General features: G+C 38.1%; 1 protein-coding gene across 2 annotated transcripts in view; it reads right to left on the bottom strand.

Moving 5' to 3' along the window:
- LOC139757004 (uncharacterized) overlaps positions 1-19,958 on the bottom strand; it is a 78,705-nt gene that overhangs the window by 24,879 nt on the left and 33,868 nt on the right. The window contains exon 3 of one of the 2 annotated variants that reach the window (XM_071676956.1): positions 9,887-9,949. The exons of the other annotated variant lie outside the window; for it this stretch is intronic. Coding sequence (XP_071533057.1) covers positions 9,887-9,949 — 63 coding nt within the window. The remainder of the gene's footprint in view (positions 1-9,886; positions 9,950-19,958) is intronic. 2 annotated transcript variants of the gene reach the window in all.

The following is a 19,958-nucleotide window of genomic DNA, read 5'->3' on the forward strand; positions in this document are numbered from 1 at the left end:
AAGGGGGTAGTTCCAAAGATATGGCATAAGGAAAATGCTATGCCAGTATTTGAGAAAGAGGATTAGAAAATCATGCTGAACTACATGCCAGTCTCACCCAAAAATGTGGTATGTAAAACACTGGAAAAGTTAATTTGAAAGCAAATAAAAAATTACTTGCAAAGAAAGAATTACCTAATTAAAAGGCAACATGGTTTTGGGGAAAGGAGCTCATTCATAACCAATCTTCAAGACTTCTATGACAGGGTGATCTCAGTCTTGGATAAAAGAGAAGGAAAGATAGACTGCGTCTTCTGACTGTCAGAGGGGCTTGGACACATCACCCCATCAGTGGATTATAAAGAAGCTACAACTACAGGAAAGCATAAGGGCAGTCTCCTTCACTGGAGGGGATGATTACTTTAGTGGAAGGGAACAAAAGATGCATGTAAAAGGTGCATCCTCAAAGTGGGCTGGATGATAAGTGCCATGCCTCAGGGTTTGAGTTCAGTGGTGGGCTCACTGTTATTCCTGACTTACATAAGTGACTTGCTTGATAGACTAGACTCCTACCTAAATATGCCTGCAGATGGTGCCACAGTCATGAGAAAAATCAGAAATGACAATAATTGCTTCAGCTTAAAGGGGCAACTGTAAGCACAAGTGCATAATAATGAGGATGGGACAATGAAAGAAGGCCTCAGTGTAAGCATCACCTAGCAGAAAACAGAAAACAAGAATCTGTGGGTAAAAGCAACCTAAAGGTGAACATTGCACCTAATCTGTTGCTAAAGCTGCACATAAAAAGAACTGTGAAAGATGCAAACTGTCTACTGGCGAATATCAGACTCACATTTAGACAGTGAAGTCCGGCATGTTTTCATCAAAGATTGATGTGCTGATTTGTATTCCTATTTACCTGACAAATCTTTCTGGTCTTCATTCAAAAGCATCTCAAAAAACTTTTGTTATTCAACCTTTCCTCCGCTTTTCTGACTTGATATATCATCATCTAACTCTTCAGCACATAAACCCACTCTTTCCAACTACTAATTTACCTCTAAACCCACCCTGGATGATTCCACTCTGTCTCTGCCACCTCTTACTAACCTCTCATATACTTTCTCCACATAAGGTTTTCCATGTTTCCTCCCACCTAAAGATAAACGAGGCATATGGACCAGATGGCATACCTCCTAATGTCACAGAGGAGTATCCCTCAAACTAACTCCAATCTCAACCCACTTATTTCATCTCTGTCTAAAAATTCAAACTTGTCCTTCTTCTTGGTAAAGCCCATCTCTTATTAATGAGACTATCATAACCTTTCTAGCTATTGGCTCAATGCTTTCACTTTTCATACCTTTATAACTTTCAAAACTCAACCTTTGCCCTGACTTTCTCAAACACATTCTCATTTCCTTTTTAAAACTAACAATACAGCTTTTGAAGTGTAAGGTCCAATAATGGTTTGTTCTATGAGAGTCAACTCTGTGCCTCCTATCTTGGGGATTCTGGTGAATATTTTGACACTTGGTTCTTAACATTTCACGAAAATTTGATAAAATATCTTTGCTTACCAAACCACTTCTTTAGGCTTTTCTGCCTATTCTGTTCTCTACAGTATGTTTTTTCTATAGTAGTTTCATTGCACTGATTTTTAATGGAGTGAAGTCTTAATGTTACCCTGTCAGCAGTGGTGTCCCTCAGGGTACTGCCCTATTGCCTACCCTCTTTTTTTCTCTCACCAAAATTCATTTTCTTTTACCTCTAATCCTTTTCACACAGGCTGGTGATTCCACAATACATACTTCAACTAACTCTCCCTTCCCTCTTCACTCTCATAGTAGTTCTTTTCCTCTTACCTAGCAAATTTTCTCCAATAACTTCCCTTGATGGCTATTTATGCAAGCAGGGCAACTCCATTAGAAGTAAATTTATGCATTGTCATGCTTCTGTTTCAAGGCCACCCACTGAGCCTGGGTGGTTGCCAATAATTTCTCCCCACAGTCACTCTTCCTCTAACAAAGCCACCCATTGAGCCTGGGTGGTTGACAATAATTTCTTCCCACAGTCACTCTTCCTCTAGCAATGCCACCCACTGAGCGTGGGTGGTTGCCAATAATTTCTCCCCACAGTCACTCTTCCTCTAGCAATGGTACCCACTGAGCGTGGGTGGTTGCCAATAATTTCTTTCCACAGTCACTCTTCCTCTAGCAATGCCACCCACTAAGCCTGGGTGGTTACCAATAATTTCTCCCTATAGTCACTCTTGCTCTAGCAATGCCAATATACTGCTTGCATATTTGAGGATAACTTTTCTTTCAGCATTCTGTTAACCAGAGTGGAGTCAAAAGCCCTCTACCTTATTATTTCTCCTACTGTCACTTCTCTTCAACCATCCCTGTGCATCCATCGTGATACTGCTTCCTGCTCCTATATGCGCTCTTTAGTCACTGCTCTCACGAGCTACATGCATGTGTTCCCAAACTCCATGACCTGGACTCATGGTACATATCTGGCTGCTGCTTCCCATCACTTCTGTGAGGAGACCTGCTATACAAGGACTGGCTGTTGTGATACATCCTTCTTTCCTTGTACAACAAAGTTATGCAATTCTTATTTTTTTATTTTTCGTCGCTTTCCAACTTTAAGAGTAAAGTCTACAAATACAAGAAGATTTCATATCAATTCCTGCATTATTTTTATGCATTAATATTACCTTACTTTTCAACCAAGAAACCAAGATAAGCATGATTAGGACATGCTTTTACCTGTGCCATATCATTAAAAACAATCTTAACTAGTGGGTACATAGCTGATGATAGTTTATTCATGTTTGCAATGAAGTCACTGAAATATATGACTGATATACCATGTTTTCTTAAGGGGCCACAGTTATCAGTCAATAAGGATATAAGTTTAAACAAGAAATAAAGTGTCTATTATTTGCATTAAATATACTGTATCCTAATATACACACACACATTAGAACAACTTTAATAAATGACAGACAAAACACGTTTCCTTTTTTGGCACTGTTATCAATCAGAAAAAAAGTGCAGAATGCTCAGTTCAATCATCAACATAGTGGGGCTAATTTTGAAATATGTTTGCCAAGAGAAAAATAAAAATTTATATACAACTGTCAGAATTATATCAAAAACAGCAGTGCAAAAATAGAAAACAATGACATTAAAAAATAACCAATAAATTCACAGAGAAGACGAACTTATTCATAGATACGCTTCATCCTGAACAGAAAGAAGTCCATCCTCAGTGACTCAATAACATAAAGACAAAGGCTGCATATACAGCTGCTTGGGGGATTTGCCAACATGATATCATAGATAGGGCATGAGAATATAGTTTCAGCAGATGATTGCAACATTGTTTCTGAGAATTTTTCTCTACCAATCCTTCAGGATACATGTTATGTTTTTTCTTTACCATGCATTAAGTGTGACACATTTTGGGTTGCACATTTGCCTACTTTGTTGATGTCACCCACTATGGCTCTGACAGCATTACACAAAAACTGCATGGGAGAAGTGTGAGTGAGTGATCTGCTCTTATATTTCATGTTATTCTAATAAGTGTGAATAAGGGATCTGCTCATATGTTTCAAGTTATTTTAATGTCATCTTAGCTTAGCATAAGTAAATAAATTCTTTTCTTTGAAAAAAAAAAAAAGGGGTTTTGAATCCTTTAGAGAAAAACTGTCTCTCCAGGACAGTGTCCTGTAAACCTTAAGAAAATCTCAAGGATTCCTAGTTAGAAACCTCTTAAATCCTGGCGTCCTTCACTAACCTCAAGGATTCCCAGGGGTTAGAAATCTCTTACATCCTGGCATCCTTCATTAACCTCAAGGATTTCCAGGGGTAAGAGACCTCTTACATCCTGGCATCCTTCACTAACCACCTGCAAGCTTGGCTAGGGTTTATTCACCAACCCATCAGCAACCTATACTTAGTGATGACATAAACATCATTCTGGCCAATGGTACCAACATGCCTTATAATTCCCTGAGCCCTTACGTCAACTTAATGGCAGTCACCATCAGCTTAGAGAAAAGATATTTATATGAGAGGGGTATTTAGTATGGGAATTAACAATCTGGAAAAATTGCTCATGGATCAGTGTCCTGCAGAGTTTTAAATTTTTCAAATCTTAAATTTCTTCACAGGGTTGGATCATCTCTTGAACCTTGATAGCTTAACAACAGGATGAAGGAGGTTTAATGAAAAACTTCTTCTATAAAGATAAAATAAACAAACAAAAAAAAGTTATAGGCTGCTGCCTATGGCACATTCATGTCTGACTGTCCCACAGAAGAAAAGCTCAATACCACACAAGGTCAATCATTGACATTTAGAGTAAGGTATTATTAAACCCTCTAGACTGATACATCCTTGAAAAAACCAGGTAAACTCTATGGACGTAAATTTATGCATCAAGTTTAGTGCCTCTATTTCAAGGCCATCTGATGAGTGTGAGAGGTTGCTGAAGTGGCAATGCTCAATAATTTTTCCTCATAGTCAGTCATCCTTCAGCCATGCTACTAACAGTGTACTCTCATGAGTTTTCCAGAAATGAACCTAATTGGCTTTAAACTTGATTCAGAGGACCAGGAAGAAGTTGATCCTGAATTACTTCATGACATTAATGAGTCTTTGGATTCTATGGAGAGTGCCTTAATGGATACCAACTATTCCAGCACTGAAAGTTAACTAAGATGAAGCAGGAGATATGGTGTTTCATGCAAGAACCCATCTGACCATTGCAACACTAAATGTGGCTGGTGCAGCTGGTGATTTTACCAAAAAGTTTTAAACTTTTGCAGTTATGAAAACATTATCCATGACTCACAATGATTACAACAAAACAAGATCATCATTCAAGATACAACATAACTATGAGTGGTCAATCTTATGGTGCAGGTAACACAAACAATATAACATGTGCAGTAGCAACTTACTTGACAATCAGGTCTTAATCCTGCACTTTTTGGCATGTTGTACTGAAACAACTACAAAGCTTATGGACACTGTTAAAGTAGTGAATGAAATATAATTATTTTTTTCTTTTTACCACAATATGAATATCTTTAAAAATGTATGGTTAAACACATTTTCAAACAATCCGTAAAACTTAGATTTGTAAGGTTGGAAAGGAAACCTAAATGAAGAGTTAGGAGGTTAGCAAATGTGTTGAGGCAACACCAAAGACCTCTACTATTGATCTCTAAGGAGAGAGGTTTCTCAGAAAAGCTAAGGTGGAGTTAACTTCCTACTATCATTTGGGTCAACAAAACAAGTATCTTTATCCAAGAAGAGGTGTTCCTTGCTGAGAGAGATCTAAAGCTTCCTTGATGAACAACTGAATGTTCCTCTTGAGAATTTCTGGTAATCATCTACAAACTCCCTCAAAGACTTCACTAGGCATAAGGAATGATGCAGTACCTGTAGCTTTCCCTAAATAAATCAAAATGAGGGAATTCCAGATGAACTTGTTTCCTTTTCACCTTAAAAATGAAAAGGTTCATATCTTTGAAGAATACATGCATGTCATAAACTCCTCCAGCACCAAGGGCTACAAAAAGTTTCAAGATTTATTGTGGCACTATACTGCCAGAAAAAATTCTTCTGTCTCAGACTTTCGACAACTCCCATTTGGGCTGCATTTGGAAGGCAACTGGGCTTCTCAAAAAGAGAGTGAAGCTAGTGGAGATGCTTAACTTACGTAGGTTCAGAAAAAATCATATCAAAACCCTCATTACGCAGTTTCTGTAGGGTAATATTGTATTATTACTTGTCTAGTTTTGGTCTTGAAAAATATTTGAGAGGAGCCCAATACAAAGAGCTTCCTAAACCTCAAAAACATGAATCTTTATGGAAAGACTTGAAGTGTCCAAGACTAACAGATATTGTGTTTACCTTAAGTAGAAAGACAAAAATTAAGGAAAGGACTATCAATTAAATGCTCTCCAAATCTAAGAATGGAAAAGTTTTTGAGAAAATCTTTGAGCAATTTCCTTTGGCACTGGGCTCCTGAAATAAAGTCAAGGTGGTTTAGAAAACTTGAGGTATCAACTGGGGAGAATTTCAGAACGGAAGAAGTTTCTGACACCATAGCTGTCTCTCCTACTCTGGAACTACAAATCACTAAACTCCTACAATCAATTAGATTAAGAACTTTCCCCAGGTGATTTACTGGGGTAAAAATACAAAATTGGTCTAATAGTTCCAGTCTATGATGAGGGCATCTGTTGCAACTGCCCCTTTTCTGAACATCATGGAAACACAGGTTGGTTAAAAGGCATTTGCTTTCATGTTAAAGAGATCCATGTGATGAGTCACCCCAAATGGAAGGATCAGTTGAATACATATCTCTTTACAAAAATTTTTGTTGCTGTGGATATTAATCTTGATATGGCATTTGCCAATACAGTGCAAATTCCTTGAATATTCATTCCCTGGACATGTATGAGTTTTGAAGTTTGAAAAGTCTTTTGTACTCTATGGCAATGTCCTGTTAGTATTAGTGATTTTCTAGGATATTCTCGATGAAAACTAGGGCTAGGGCATTCTAGCCCTCTATCTTTCTGGTGAGGAAATAATGACTTCTCCATCCATCACCATCTTCCAAACTAAGTGGAGGCAGCTCAATCGTTTCAGGCACCTCAGCTAAACAGAAACCATAAAAAAGATGATGTTACTGACCTACTCAATCCTGGTTGCCCAACAGCTCAGAAGTCACAAATCGTGGACATCAATCAAAAAATGGTTGCAGATGATAAATAAGAGTTTTTGAAAAAGAGAGGGGGAGGCTGGGTAGGGGAAAATTCCAGAAAAAAAATGCTTGCAGGATACCAATTTGGACAGAAAAGTTTTTAAAAAATTTCAAAACCCACTTCTCTTTCTTCTGCAGCCTGTCCAGCAAGCCTGAGAGCATACCCCCCAAAAAAAAGTTCCCAAAAGCAGACACATATACCTTTAATAGTGAATTTAGGGCTACAAGAATATCCTAAAGGAGAAATCCCTAGGGCTAGACTTGGCAGATCCACAATGCCTAAGCTAAGGAACTGTCTGACGAGGTTGGCAGAAAATGGCAAATACTTCATTTGTTGATTTTCAAAAGAAAGATTTCTGGGGTGGGCTAAGGCCAACTTCCTCACACCATGTGATCTAGTGTAAAGCCTAGGTTAAGCATGGGCATATTCTCCCTCAAAAAAGGTTTCAATATTCCATAAAGCACTAATAATTGTTGCCCTCAATAACCTCAGGAGAAGTTCAAAGTCTCTGAGGGATCTAACTTGGCATATGGCAAAAAGCTCACTAAGCAATGCCTTCCAAGAGGTGTTGACAATCTGACTACTGCATTTCTAAATAGTCTCTTTCTAAGCCAAGAAACCACGGATTGGGTTTATTCTATCCCACAGGGAGCTGTCATCAACGAGATGATAATTCCTGAATCTGGACATACTGTGGTCCATGGATATAAAGACAAAAGTGTTCATATGATGATGAGGAGCTGAACCATTATATAAGCTATTATACTGTAAAATTCTTAAGACTTAGAAAGCTTCCAAATGGCTTGCATGCCTTTAAAAGACATGATTATGGAACCCAAACTGGGAAAACAAACTATGATAAGCCCCACTGTAATGTACCTTTGCATATCACTGGCAAACTAGCCAAGACATATTACTGTAAGAAAACCCATTCATCTTTTTAGCTCCCCAGTGGCAACTTAGGAATAAAGACAGACTGATCTTGTCCTGTGATACTACCATGGGCAAGATCCCATCATGCACTACCTCCTCTTCTAATGATGATGGCCACCACTTCGCTGGAATCATGGTAGAATGATTACGTAGGTTCCTCAATCTTGCTTGGATGGGATATGGCCTTCAACAAAAAGATCAAGTATACTATCTAGGGCAAGGCAACTTCTTGGAAATGAGGATGGCTAATGTTCATCTCTTGTGTTTCCTAGCAATGACCCAGGTAGAAGAAAGATCTTAATCTAACAGGATCCTCTGTGTTAAATGCATATCTATATGAGAAGCTTCAGGCTTGCAAAGGGGTAATTTGCAGTTCACATCACCCACTGGTTGACAGTGCAGCAATGCTTGAGGTGTGAGCCTGCCACACTATGTGGGTCAAATGATTCTTATCTGACCACTGTGACTTGGGGTGATCTTCTGCCACACATTAATTCCAGCACTCCTCATCCTGTTTGGAACAGTCTCTATCTATCTATCTGATGCCCTTTCCCTCCGGGAACTCCCATCAAGGGGGTGGCCATGGTAAAAGCCACCACTAATCCTGTCCTTACGTGCCTCCCTCGTTATACACAACTCTTCCCCCATTTCCCTTCCCCTAAGGATTGACCTAATTGATCCCCTTTTCTATGAAAACATCAGTTAAGGTCAACTGGAATGATTCAACAAGCACAAGCTCAAGTAACTGATGTCTAACCCTGGACTTACACATCAGGGCCTGAATCAGTGTTATCACTCCAATCCCTAACTTTGTAAATTTCCTGTGTAAGGGTCCCAGACACTAAAAGCTTCTAAAAGTATAGAAAAACAACCCATATCCAGGGTACAAAGAGAGGCAGAAGGTGGAAGGGGCCAACATCCAATCAGAAAAGGTAAAAACTTTAATATGTAATAATATCAACTTATGTACAAGTTACATAAGATAATTCTGTTACATGAATATGCTATACTGAAACCAAATAAGAGAAGGATACTTGTCCATGGTAGCATGGAAGATACCATAATAAAAAAAAGGCTGAAGCAGAATACATTCATATATCCAGGACCCTGAGAATCATGAGGTAGGCTGACAATATGGTCAGTGGAACAATGATGTCATGACAGAAAAGAGTTGTTGCTTGATCGGCAGGTGAACCCAAGCTGGGCCAGTGGGCACCAAACACTGAACATGTAATTAGTGTAGGGCATTTACCTCACCAAATGGTGAGGGTTAGAGGCTTTTAACCACTGTGGATCCTAAAGATTCTCCTAAGGCGCATGGGATAATCCAGCTTTGGCGAGAAAAATAAATGACATAAAGAATATATTTTCAAACTAGGTGATGTTAAACATGCATAACTTGTACTTAACCAAGTCTACATACAATACCATTATGTAATCTCTCCTACAATTGTTCTGCATGAAATCAGAACCAATGCCCAAGCACTTAAAATTAATCACAGTTTTGATAATCTTAATAAATACAAAGAAAATTACAAGGTGATACAACAGAAACTCTGAACACACCCAATTTCAGTGATGTTTACCACATGAATTTTAATGATCATATAAGATATCAAAGTACCTTATAAAGAGCTTTGATGCATCTGCAAATCATATCTAAAGCCTATGAAAGGATAATCATCCCAAAATCATGTGTGCAATAGCTATATAGACTTACCTGTGCTACAATTATCACTTCACATATGTTATGATTAAAAAGACACTAATGCAATAACTGCTGGAAGATACCTTTGTTTACAAGTTTTCTATTCTAAACTGAGTGGCGATTTAGCATACAATCCTAGCCAACTTGTGCCTAAGCAGAACTTTACATGCTAAATTATCAAAACTATTCAGTAATCAGAAAATTCTAATAACAATAACAATGATCTTTTAATATGATGTACTTTTTCTAACCTACAGCTATAAAAGTAAATTTGGCAGTGTGTCAATTTGGTAAAGACTGCTTGACTGCATATGTCACACACACTATTTTGTTATGATTTTAGTACTGTATATCATGGCTGTTACATCTAGACTATGCCATAAAACTTTAGCTGTACCATAATGACACGGGATGGCTATAATGACCTATGTATACCATACTATACGTAGGCTGTGTCATAACCACTACGTTACCTGTACTGATGCAGAAGCCCCAGAGAAATTTCCCGTGAAGCTATATAGGGTATCGCCAGCCTCCTACAAATATAATTTAGTACATTACTTACTATTTCACATACTGCATACAATGCATTACATAAAATCTATTGTCTTATCATTCACTGTCTATACTGTAAAAACCAGATCATGATATACATCAAACCCTTTAAGCCAAAATGTCTTAAAACAGAATGAATTAGAAAAATAAAATCTTGTTTTTTCAGAAAGTTCACTTCTGGGATACTGTCATAATGATGCAAAGAAAAGCAAAGAGGTATTGGTGTTGAACAATAATGCAGGGGAAGTGGAAGTAATTTTCTCCTAGATTTTCAAGCAAACCTATTTCCAAAATTCCCTCTTCCATGAGACTTTACTTTTTTGCCAGTCATTTTATTGCTACTCTAATTGAACAGAAACACACAGCTTGGTGATTAAATATAACATTGGCTGCTAAAATGCTGGCAGAAGATTATGAAATGTAAATAAGGGCTGTTCTCAAACCATGCATGCACTGTGAGAGGCACAATGGGCTGGCCCCGGGCTTGCACCTACCTTGTTGCTGACTAGACTTAACACAACATACTTGGTTTCAAATGAAAATCAATTTGTACCATAGTAAAGTACCATCACAGGTTCTAAAAATTCTATCAAAGGTGATCCACACATAATATGTATGCACAGACCAAGGGTTCTTAATCTTTTCTTCCATATGGACCAATTAGAGTTGCCATCTTGGCTTGTGGACCATCCTCTGCATATTCAGAGGGTGGAGGCACAGTTACTAAAACCAAATTGCTCATCATTGTGAGCACAGTATAACTTACAAAGTTATCAGTACTATACACAGAAACTTAAAGGGTGAAGACAAAGGACAGTAACTTACACTAAGTCCTATTTACAGACTCTCAATAGATCAGTTACAATATTGGTTGTAATACACAAAACAAATTTAACTGGTGTGATATGAATAACCAGAATCATGCATACATCAGTAACTGATAAAAGCAACAATATACAATTGATGGGAGACCTGACACTGCTTCTTTCCCACCAGAACTAGAATGATCTGCAGGAAGACCATAAGGCAAATTGAAAATCAGATTCAATATCCAACTCATAGCAGTATCGCATCTTGATCACTGACAGTGCAGAGAAACCAGACTCGGAGGAGAAAGGGATGACAATTTCCAGAGCAAGAAGACTGACTTTGCAATATACTCTACTGGCCTTTGCCCAAAATGAGCTGAGTTCTCCCTCTCCAAACCTGGCCTTGATGGTACTGTCACTGATGACGTTGATAAACTCTTTCTGCATTTCATCGAACAATTCATATACTTGACATCAGAAAGTATTTCTTGTGAGTGACATGAATGCATTATCCACCTTGTTTCCACAAAAGAATTATGTACTTGAATTCATCTGCCAATGAACACAGAAGCTCTGAGATAATATTTTGCAAATCTGGTTCAACAGCTGTTAAAAAAATCTTAAATGAGATATGAGATTATGGAATGCAGATGTGTGTCTTGTATCCACATTTTTCTTCCATAGTTCATGCTTCACAATGAAAGCATAATTGTGGTTAGTGTGAGTGATAATGGTAATCTCCTTTAAGGTAAGTCTAATTATTAAATTCTATGAATGCTTGAAGGTCAAGTTTACCCTGAGCTCCCATGAACGTTGCCAGTTTTTGTCATATTTCCAAAATGCATACCAACATGTTGCCCTTTGATAACCACCAGACTTGGGTGGGGAGCAACATACCTTGGTTGATGAGCCTATTCCATAACCTGGCACAAGGTTTTGAATGGTTGTGTATTCAGGGTTCTTCCTTTGATGAAGCTGACAATCTTGACAGTTTTCAGCACCTTTTTTGAACAGTTGTACATTCAGAGCTCCTCCTTCGATGAACTTGACAGTCTCGACAGTTTCAGCACCATCTTTAAGCCTTGATGAAGCATCTTTGAAACATGCTTCATCAAAAATCATGTAGAGGGTGCCTACTACATTAGGATTCTTCCCTGTGACTCTTGTGAGCAAATCCGAAAATGACCCAAGCTTTGCTGGAACACCATCTGTACAGATGACATTAAGCCAATTCCACGAAAGGCCTACTTTCTTGAAGAATTCAGAAACAAAGCTCATAACATCATGAGCACTCATGGTCATTTCCATTGGATGATGAAAAGAATAATTCTTCAGTTGTCTTCATTCGGGTATTGTGCAAAAACATGAAAAACTTATCCAAATGTTTGATTTTCCTCAACACTTAATCGCAAATGTTAATTGCCATATCACATATCTCCAGCTTCTTGGTGTCCTTTGACAGTAACACTTGCCTGATCTTGTTGCAACTGTCCCCATTAAGGAGCATGGCACAGGAGAGAAGGTGGGTAATGTACAAGGTGCAAAACACTATGGACTGATCCTTAGGTGGGCCCATACTCAAATAAATCTTTGAAATATATGCAGGCTTGGAGAGCTTTATCTAGACAAAACTGATTGGTGAAATGTTGGTGAAAAAAACAATATAAATGACTGAGGGGGAGAATTCTGTTAAATTAGGGGGAAAAAGATAAGGGTCCCAGAAACAGTATGAGTATCAGAGCCCATGATTTCTCTCCTGGGCCTTGCTGAGGAGCAAATGAAGGGTAGTTATGAAACATGATATGATGAATCTTCCAAATGATGTGCTATTATGGCACTTACAACCTGTAGTAACACGTGGTATGATATTTTGACAATGTGTTGTTAGTGGAATGACCCCTCCACATCTAACTCAGCTCTTTTCAGATCAGTAACCTTTGCCATGGAATACTCCACACTTACATGAACTAGTTCAGGATGAAGTCACAGAAGATGAAGTATGAGTTTTGCAGGTCCAATATATCATGCATTGAGGCACTTGAGCCCAATCTTTGCTGGTGAAATAAGTGAATCCATACTCAAGATATGCTTCATGATATTTTCTTTTCATGGTGTAAATATGCAAAGACAATCATAAAGAGTATAGCTGCGTGGTTCTCATTTACTGGTTTTAATAGGTTCCCACAATCCTCTCCCCCTTCTAGTAATACCAGTATATGTAATTACTTAACAACAATAAAGGGTACCTACCTACCTTAAGAGTACCTATGACGAGATTCTGCCTGAATAGCAGGGCTAGGAAGCAGTACTCACTGCATGTCTTGCTTTTTTAATTATACTGTTTTTCTCCAACCCAACTCCTATTGTATAATTATAAATCAAGTTTCATAGGGGGATTGACTTCAACCAAGAGTCTAGTTTTCTTTCAAATGTCTCTATAGCAACCCCACGTATGTTTCTTACTATAAAATAGTCTTTCCAACTTTTATGCTTGTGATGCAATTCTGTATTCTGCCAACTTGTTTATTTCCATTTGTTTAATTGGTGACCCTACAATACAGAAGTATTCAAATTTGCATCTGCCATATATGTTACAAATTTTCATCTCTACTTTTCTGCACCTTGTTGTGAAGAATCTCATTATCATACTGCTCATTATTTGGCTTGAAAGTACTGTCTTATCAATGTACCCTATGAGTTCCAGTTTCTTATAATAATATCAGTAGGTTTTTTAATATCTTCTTTACTTTTCACTCTTTCACTAAAGGGTCTTTATGGGAAGACACCAAAATACTGCTAATCATTCCAGGACTTATTTACTCAAAATTCTCTTATGATATTCCATTAAGTTCTCTTCCAACAATTTGAATGTTATATCTAGGTCTTTTTGCATTTTTCTTGGTCAACATCTGTTCCCACTGTATCAATCACTCGTGCCATCCGTAAAACATCTGACTATACTCTCCCTTATATCCTAAACTATGTCTGAAATCAATATCACAGAGAATATTGAAGCTAGACCTATTCCTTGTACTACACACAAAAATTGTTTTCATTTGAGGTTGCAATTGATACAATTCTGATTGTCTGTTGTTTAAAAACAATTCAATCAATTTTCTAGTTTCCCTTGAATTTTTTGTCTTGACTCTTTCTCTAACAACACTCCAAAGTTTACTTTGTCAAATGATTTGGCAAAATCAAAGGAAGCAATGTCTGTTCTCTTTCCTTGTATTAAAGTCTTAAGTGGTGACCTTGAAGATGCATTTATGTACTTTAACCTGATACTAATCTGTTTTGGCCTTCACTTTAAACAGTGACTGAAAATAAATGATGTGCTCTTAGTGAACAGCAGCCAACAATATTTGAAGTGTTAACTTCTCCCATTTATGTTTAACCCTTAACATCAGGAGAAATGATATGATGACTTAACATAGCAGCTGCCTGGGGTCATCATAAAAGAGCTAGTTTTTGTTAGCTTATACTGACCACTCCTCTAACATTTTGATATTCTTATGGCTGAAAAGTATTTGTTGGTCACTTTGGGTGCTTATTACTGAAATTACCCATTCAAAGTAACTAAGGAGTGCAAATATAATGCAAATAAATGTAAATATGTGTAAATTGTAGCCATAAATAGTATTAGTGTCGATAGCTGTCATGTGGTGAATGGTCACAAGGCTCACCCTCCACTTCCTCTGCTGCTTAGGGGAAATTACTCATCATTACAGCTAACTCATGATCATATTGTTATATTAACTCCTTTATTCCTACATATCCTTTACACTTACATGTCTTACTTCATAAAAAGATGAGAGTTGTTGTTGAATTTGCATCAGGAACTCAACCCCTGCTCTCCACCAACCCTTCTCCCGGGGGTTCAATGCGTTAAATTTAGCACTGTACAATATCATGGCCCTTAACATTATGTAAGCTCATTTTTTTTGTACTTACCCATTTCTTTTACATGTATTCATCTTCATTCTAAAAGAGGAAACAAACATTTCACCTCATTTTAAAATGAGAAACAAAATTTGAAGACCTGTTTTTCCAGTTTTTAGCATACACAATAGGTACAGAACTCAAGTCTAGTGGTGTAGGAAAAGAAACATATCACACCAGTCAACCCTTGAACTACAAATAGCCACTTAATCATTTGGAGCTGTAGCTTGCCAAGTATTATATCATCTTACAAAGAGCAGGGGCATACATGAAGCTAACTCTCAGGAGGAAAAACCAAAGCAATATCTAAAGAAGTGACAGAGTGAATCATCACTACAGTGTAGGGAAAGTGGGTCAAATTTCAAGGTCAGACTGAGAGTTGAGTCTGATGGCTTTGGACTCGACTCCATCTAGTACGTACATATGTAGCACTAGAATCTACCCAGATGTAAGAGCAATATTCCATACAAGGACAGAACAACTATTTGTATGAGAGCAACTGTTCAGTAGAAAAGAATTAATGGCATCTGAACATGACTCCCAGTTTCTCTGATAAGAGATGGAGGTGGGTTTAGCTACATTATGTGTATAAAGCACAGTTTCCAAGATAAGCTAGATGTGAAAGCAATACCAAGTATGTTTACTAATTCATGAGACGGGATTATAGATCTATCAAAAAGAGATGGGCAAGTTCTATGCTGGATAAATCTTACCCTCTAGGAAATCCTGTCCAAGTCTTAATTCAGAAAGGAAGTCATGAAGAGACATGATGCACAGCAAGTGATAGAGGATGGAGCTGAACTGAAGGAGGGGGAGGAATGCAGAGCTGAGATGTCTGTGTATTAGTGCATCTGCCACCTGCTAAAGAAAGGAATTTGTTGATAGAAAAGGGGGGAGAATGTAAGAGACAGAGAAACCTGCATAACATCACTGTTGATAGGGAACTAGAGAGAGATTAGCCTTTCAATGACTATGGAAATAGATCAGTTAGAAAACCAGCTATATATGAAGGAACAAAGTGAGGGAGGAAAGCCAAAAGAAGAGAGCTTAGAGACGAGATTCAAAATCCATACACAGTCAAAAGCAGTTGATATATCAAGTGCTACAAAAAGGATTTTCCAAAAATCTCTCAGAGGCAATGATCAGACATTGTCAAGACTGACATCAGTGACTCTTGCCTTGTATGTTATACTGATGATCAGAAAGAAAACCAAGGGATTCAAAATGTATAAGGGAATGAGAGTGACAAGGATTTCAGACATTTTGGAAATACTAAAAGTCGGAGCAACAATAAGAGAGCTGGAAGGGTTAGAACAGTCGCTCTTCTCTGAGATGGAATACACCAATTCATATATTCATGAAGGAAAAGCTTTGGTTTTTAAACGGAAGAGGAACTCACAAACAAGTTTAGGTATAAGGTCAGAACTACACTCTCTCAGAGAATGGGGACAAATGCCATTTGGTTTACATGCCTTACTTGTGTCCTAAGAGAGTTGCTTTTCACACTGTAAGAAATGATTACATAAAGCAGCAAAAGATTCGTAAAAGGCGTATCTGGGGTTGAAGGAAAACTAGGAAAACTCGGTCATCCTAGAAGGCATCAGAGAGGAAAAAAGAACTAAGTGTAGCTTTATCAATGAAAGAGATGGCTAAAGTATTTTCAAAATGAAAAAGTAAAGTAAAGGCAGCATGACAAAAGTTGTTACACATGCTTCTGGCTGAAGACCAAAAAGACCCATTAGTGGTTGTAAAGGGGAAGCACTAGAGTTTCTTTGGGTAAAAGAATGCTCTATCTTATGGATAACATGCTTGCAATAATTTTAAGCCAAGGTGAAAGCTGACTGTTATAAGGTGGAGGAAAGAATTTGTTGAGGTCTAATATATCAGGCCCTTGCACAAAATGCCTCGTTTGTTGAACCCTAGACTGGAAGAGGTAGTCCTAAAAGAAGTGGGACACATGCTTCCATTCCAGCAACAATAAACTGTTAAATACTCAGCAGACAAAGAAACATCAGAGGAGAAGCAGCAATTTAATAAAATTAGAAATCCATTAGTCTACAGATGCTCCTCGACTTACGATAGGGTTACTTTCCAATAAACCCATCGTAAGTTGAAAATATCGCAAGTCGAAAAAACCTTTAATATTGTGCATCTAACCTTCCGAACATCATAGCTTAGCCTAGCTTACCTTAAATGTTCTCAGAACACTTACATTAGCTTACAGTTGGACAAAATCATCTAACACAAAGCCTATCTTATAATAAAATGTTTCTCTGCTGCGAATTTTCCTGGTGCCTTGAGTGTACCTTCATGCTGGGCAATTATATCTAATTTTATCTCAAAAGTAATTGCTTTCCTCTTCTTACCAGAAGTAGGAGGCACAGATGGGCATTCTGTAAACATGGTTGGGTGCTAAAACACAAAACACAAAATCCAAAATATGCTGGCAACACAGTACACTGTAGAGTAACAGTTGTTTACTCTTGTGATCACATGGCTGACTGGAAGCTGTGGCTCGCTGCCACTGGGCAGCATTATGAGAGAGTAATGTACTGCATTTTGCTAGCCTGGGAAAAGATCAAAATTCAAAATTCGAAGTACAGTTTCTACTGAGAGCATATCGCTATCGCACCATCATAAAGTATGAAAAATCACAAGTTGAACCATTGTAAGTCAAGGAGCATTTGTAGTCAGTGCTGATAAAGTGCCAATACTCATGTATACAAAAGGCAGCTAAATGGAGTGTGGTTAACAAAGATTCATTTATAAAAGTATTGCCAAGTGAACCAACTAAGGAAAGATTGTGTACTTACACGAGGGATTAGAAGTGAAAAATACATACACAATGTAAGGAAAGTGGTCATGAGGTTAATAATCAGCTCAAGATCATTCAAAATGGAAAATAAGGAGCTTCAAATCTCCCCAACAGTATGTGAGTTCAACCATTCCCTATATGTGTTAAGGTCTCTTTATTAGAGGACCTCAGTTTGAAGATGAGACGATGTCAGCTAGGATAGCAGTTGGCACAATAAAGGAAACTATTAGTAGTTGGGAGACTAATCTCAACCCTAATGATGACAAAGTTTGGATATTCAAGGCTGTCAAGACATGCACCTGGCATGCTGGTGTAAGAATATGCACACATCCTTCTGAAATGGAATCATAAGTTAAGATAAAAAATAACAGAGCAAAAGAGGTCAAAGAAAACACTGTCAGAAAGTTGGGTATGAAAGATAAGTTAGAAATTAGATGACGTACTACTCAGATGGAGTTCAATTTAAGATAATTAGCAGAAAGACCCTGAATGTTAGAGAAAAGTATAAAAACAGAGACAAGTCTATTAGAGGGTTAAAGGTTATAGGAGGGGCCAGCTGCTATTGACTGATCTCTCTCTCTCTCTCTCTCTCTCTCTCTCTCTCTCTCTCTCTCACTGGCTGCAGAGACAAGTGGGAATATGAAACTTAGGGTTTCCCTTATAATGCAGGCAAATCCCCTATTCCTTTTTTGCTATTACATATCTTTTGGGAGGTTACATTTCACCTCTATGACAGGATTTGTTTCAGCAACTTCAACATTCAGTTATATTTCACTTTTGAGATTTACAAACTCCAAATCTATCAATAATATGAGTTTATCTTCAATTTAATATATTTGTGTTGTCAGCACTTTCTTTTACACAGACAGAAAACAGATGAAGAAAGGCACATCTGCTCACATACACATTATATATACTATCATTACTATTATATATAATCACTGTTTCCTGCATCAGTGAGATAGGGGCCAGGAAACAGGTGAAGAATGGCCCATCCAGTCACATACACATATACTTATCAACATATACATGCATATATATATACACATACACACATGTGCATATTCATTCTTGGTTGCCTTCATCCATTCCTGGCACTACCCTGTCCCACAGGAAACAGCATCGCTACCTACCCCATGCTTCAGCAAGGTAGTGCCAGGAAAACAGACAAAAAAGTCCACATTCATTTACACTCAGTCTCTAGCTGTCATTTGTAATGCACCGAAAACACAGTTCCCTATCCACATCCAAGCCCCATAGACCTTTCTGGTTTAACCCAGATGCTTCACATGCCATGGTTTACCCCAGATGCTTCACATGCCATGGTTTACCCCAGATGCTTCATGCCCTGGTTCAGTCCATTGACAGCACATCCACCCCGGTATGCCACATCGCTCCAGTTCACTCTATTTCTCGCACGCCTCTCACCCTCCTGTATGTTCAGGCCCCAATCACTCAAAATCTTTTTCACTCCATCCTTCCACTTCTTGTTCCCTCCACCTCTGACACATATATCCTCTTTGTCCAAACCATTTCAACATACTCTCTTCTGCTCTCTCAACAACTTTCTTTTTATTTCCACACATCTCTCTTACCCTTTCATTATCTACTTGATCAAACCACCTCAAACCACATATTGTCCTCAAACATTTCATTTCCAACACATCCATCCTCCTCTGTACAATCCTATCTATACAATCCTATCTGTAGTCCATGCCTCGCAACCATATAATATTGTTGGAACTACTGTACCTTCAAACATACCCATTTTTGCTCTACGAGTTAACATTTTCTCCTTCCACACATTCCTCATCGCTCCCAGAACCTTCAACCTCTCCCCAACCCTGCGACTCACTTCCACTTCCATGGTTCCATACGCTGCTAAGTCCACTCCCAGATATCTAAAACATTTCACTTCCTCCAATTTTTCTCCATTTAAACTTACACCCCAATCAACTTGTCCCTCAACCCTACTGAACCTAATAATCTTGCTCTTATTCGCATTTACTCTCAGCTTTCTTCTTTCACAAACTTTTCCAAACTCAGTCAAAAACTTCTGCAGTTTTTCACCTGAATCAACCACCAGCAATGTATCATCTGCAAACAACAACTGACTCACTTCCCAAGCCCTCTCATCCACAACAGACTGCATACTTGCCCCTCTCTCCAAAACTCTTGCATTCACCTCCCTAACAACCCCATCCATAAACAAATTAAACAACCATGGAGACATCATGCATCTCTGCTGCAAACTGACATTCACTGGGAACCAATCACTTTCCTCTCTTCCTACTCGTACACATGCCTTACATCCTTGATAAAAACTTTTCACTGCTTCCAGCAACTTACCTCCCACACCATATACTCTTAATACCTTCCACAAAGCATCTCTATCAATTCAATCATATGCCCTCTCCAGATCCATAA

Source organism: Panulirus ornatus, chromosome 2 (assembly GCF_036320965.1).
Source record: "Panulirus ornatus isolate Po-2019 chromosome 2, ASM3632096v1, whole genome shotgun sequence".
NCBI classification, from domain to species: domain Eukaryota; kingdom Metazoa; phylum Arthropoda; class Malacostraca; order Decapoda; family Palinuridae; genus Panulirus; species Panulirus ornatus.